Source organism: Atta cephalotes, assembly GCF_000143395.1.
Source record: "Atta cephalotes unplaced genomic scaffold scaffold00064, whole genome shotgun sequence".
In the NCBI taxonomy this organism is placed as follows: domain Eukaryota; kingdom Metazoa; phylum Arthropoda; class Insecta; order Hymenoptera; family Formicidae; genus Atta; species Atta cephalotes.
Window position 1 is genome coordinate 764,726 of NW_012130128.1, and position 2,969 is coordinate 767,694.

Sequence of the window (2,969 nt, forward strand, 5' to 3'; positions counted from 1 at the left end):
AAATATTATATTGATTTTTCATCACCAAGACAAAAGCATGTTATGGGATTTAAAGGAAACAAATTCTTAATTTTTCACTACTCTTTTTTTGTAAACACATCAATATTGATCTAAGATATTGTAGAATAAAAATATAAGAATTATACTATTGTGTCGACATTCGATATTATATGATTTTTTTTACATGGTTTCGATAGTTTGAAATATTGAGTTGTCCGGAAAGTTCGTGCTGCAAAAGATTTAAATTTAATAAATGTATAAAATTTAAATCTTCTGCGTTTAAATTTTCTTTCAAAATCGGCATGAACTTTCCCAATGGACACCCCAATATTTCTCTAATCACGCGATTTAAATTCGATTGAAACATAAATTTTTCTGGAGCCTCTTAATTGAGCGGCTTATTTCAAATCAAAGACTCACATCTCCATACTCAAAGTTCCATTTCTCATAGGCAGCTAGACTTGCCGGTGAAACGGATCTACGAATTCTCTTTAGAGAATCACGGAAATCTTGCATTGTGATATTACGAACGGAATTAAGATCCAATTCTTTCACCTGATCTGGATTCAATTCTGAGAATAATATGATAACATATATTGTAATGAATTTGATATATTGTAATGAAACAAGTAACAAATCTTTTCTATACACACAAGATTTACAAGACACAACATAAATTTTATGGAATTTTCTTCATATTTTTGTTAGATTTGACACAATAAATTAAATAGAATTGACACTTGTGTGATATATAAATATAAAATTAATTTCTAATATTAGACATTATGCGTGCATATATTCATTAAAATGATAGAATACATTTGTAGGATATTGTAATTGTGCTATATAAAATGAGTGACCAAATTGGATATATCTTTACTCATAATATAAAATTGAAAATAAATACAAGGAATTTTTAGTATTACCTCTAATAGGCCCAAGTGCTGCGTCTTTAGCTAGTCCAGTCAAATCGCTTCCCGAGTATCCTTCCGTCAAAACTGCCATCTCATTCAACTCTTCGAGCGTTAATGGATCATTGTGTTTGGCCAAGAGTCTTCGGAGTAACACAATCCTCGTCTGTGAATCAGGTAACGTAACATACACGCGTTTTGTGAATCGCCTTAATGCAGCCTCATCTAATTCCTGCGGTCTATTTGTAGCAGCCATAACGAGTACTCTTTCTTCCGGATTGCATGGCAAACCGTCAAATTCGACTAAGAATTCTGTTTTTAGCCTCCTGAAATACATGTTTCTTCCATCAACACTATGTCCATGTTATCTACACACACACATACACATACACACACACACAACAACACACACACATACACGCACACACGCACGCACGCAATAATAAGTTAATTAGACTGCTGTATTTGGGAAAAATATTATACCAAAATTCGCACCTTCCATCTATCTGGAACTATGAATTTTCTAATTCTATCACTGAGAAAGATATCAGCCTCGAATAATTGAGAGATTCCAAATTTGAAACTTGACTGAGATTATATTTTACAATATTTGAATGATTGAAGATGCTAATAATAACATCATTAACAAATGATCAATTGAATTGTGTTATTTTAGCTTTAGTATATATAATTTCGTTTTAAATCTGATGGTAAGCCTGACGTTCAGTTTATATAGGATGTCCCATTTTAATCGATCACTTTAAGAGATATTTAATAAAAATGACCTTATTTATAGTGTTTTGAAAAGCTCTCAAGATAAGCTACAAGAATATATAATGAAAAATCGGGCATTCCATTTAAAAAATTCAAATCTTGTCCTAATTTTGATAACGCCAAGGTCAAACCCATACCATGTCCCTCTCAAAGTCCCCAAACTTTTGCCTGAAACATTTTTCTTTAAAATGCACTGTTCAAGAAATATTTGAGGTGATCGATTAAAATGGGACACTCTGTATAATTAAAAAATGCATAAGAATTTATGTATAAAATTAAATATCAAAATTTAGCCCCAACTGTTTGGTATTTTCTTTATTTATTTGATGTGTGTGTGTGTGTGTGCGCGCGTGTGCGATTATCTAGAGAGAACACATGAATAGGCATACCTCGAAGCTTCGTGCTCGTTATCTTTACGCTCGCTCAATAATGAATCTACTTCATCGATGAAAATAACAGAGGGTTGAAATTCCCGAGCAATGGCAAATAGAGCTCTCACTAATTTTTCACCTTCTCCAACATATTTTGACGTGAGACTAGCTGCAGAAATCGAAAAAAATGTTGCGTTGCATTGAGTCGCAACAGCGCGTGCCAACAATGTCTTTCCGTTTCCCGGTGGCCCAAACAATAATAATCCTCTCGCGGGTGTTCGCAGACCGGTAAATAGCTCAGGTCTTAGCGATGGTAGGATTACCATCTCTTGTAAAGCCTGCTTTGCGGTCTGAAAGTTGAAATTAAATAAAAATATTTAGCAAGAGGGAATTGCAAATTGGAGCTAAATAACACAATAGCTTTCCACAATAGGAAAATATTTTTTGGACTAACGAGAAAAATCGGCAGGTATAAAATTTCAAAAAAATTTGAAATTTTTTTGAAATAAATTAGAGTAGATAACCAAATCACAAAAAAAATTTTTTCAACTGATATACAGTTTTAGAGGTACAGCACTCTCTTGAATAAAATCGGTTTTTACGCTTCTCGAAACAAATATCTCGGAAATAATTGGAAATACGAGAAAATGTTTCAAATAAAAATTATATTATTGTTAAAAAGTTTCATGATTGAAAATACTTTGTAATGACGTGATTATATTTTTGAAAAATGTTAAAATTAAAAAAAAATATCCCTACTACTAATTCCTTTTTCTTGAATTTTTAATATTTGTAGTCTGTGCCATAACAAAGTTGAAATTTTGGAACATTTAGTGACAAAATGTATAATAGAGATAAAAAAATAGCATAGGAATAACTTAATTAGAGCTGTTTGTGTAGAGCGAAAAATAAA

The 2,969-nt window shown here is 31.8% G+C and overlaps 1 protein-coding gene across 1 annotated transcript in view; it reads right to left on the reverse strand.

Moving 5' to 3' along the window:
- Window positions 1–408: 408 nt before the first annotated feature.
- LOC105623779 (spastin) overlaps window positions 409–2,969 on the reverse strand; it is an 8,708-nt gene continuing 6,147 nt past the window's right edge. Inside the window, exons 4-6 of the mRNA XM_012205156.1 lie at window positions 2,075–2,406; window positions 927–1,237; window positions 409–572 (exon numbers count right to left, since the gene is read on the reverse strand). Coding sequence (XP_012060546.1) covers window positions 409–572; window positions 927–1,237; window positions 2,075–2,406 — 807 coding nt within the window. The remainder of the gene's footprint in view (window positions 573–926; window positions 1,238–2,074; window positions 2,407–2,969) is intronic.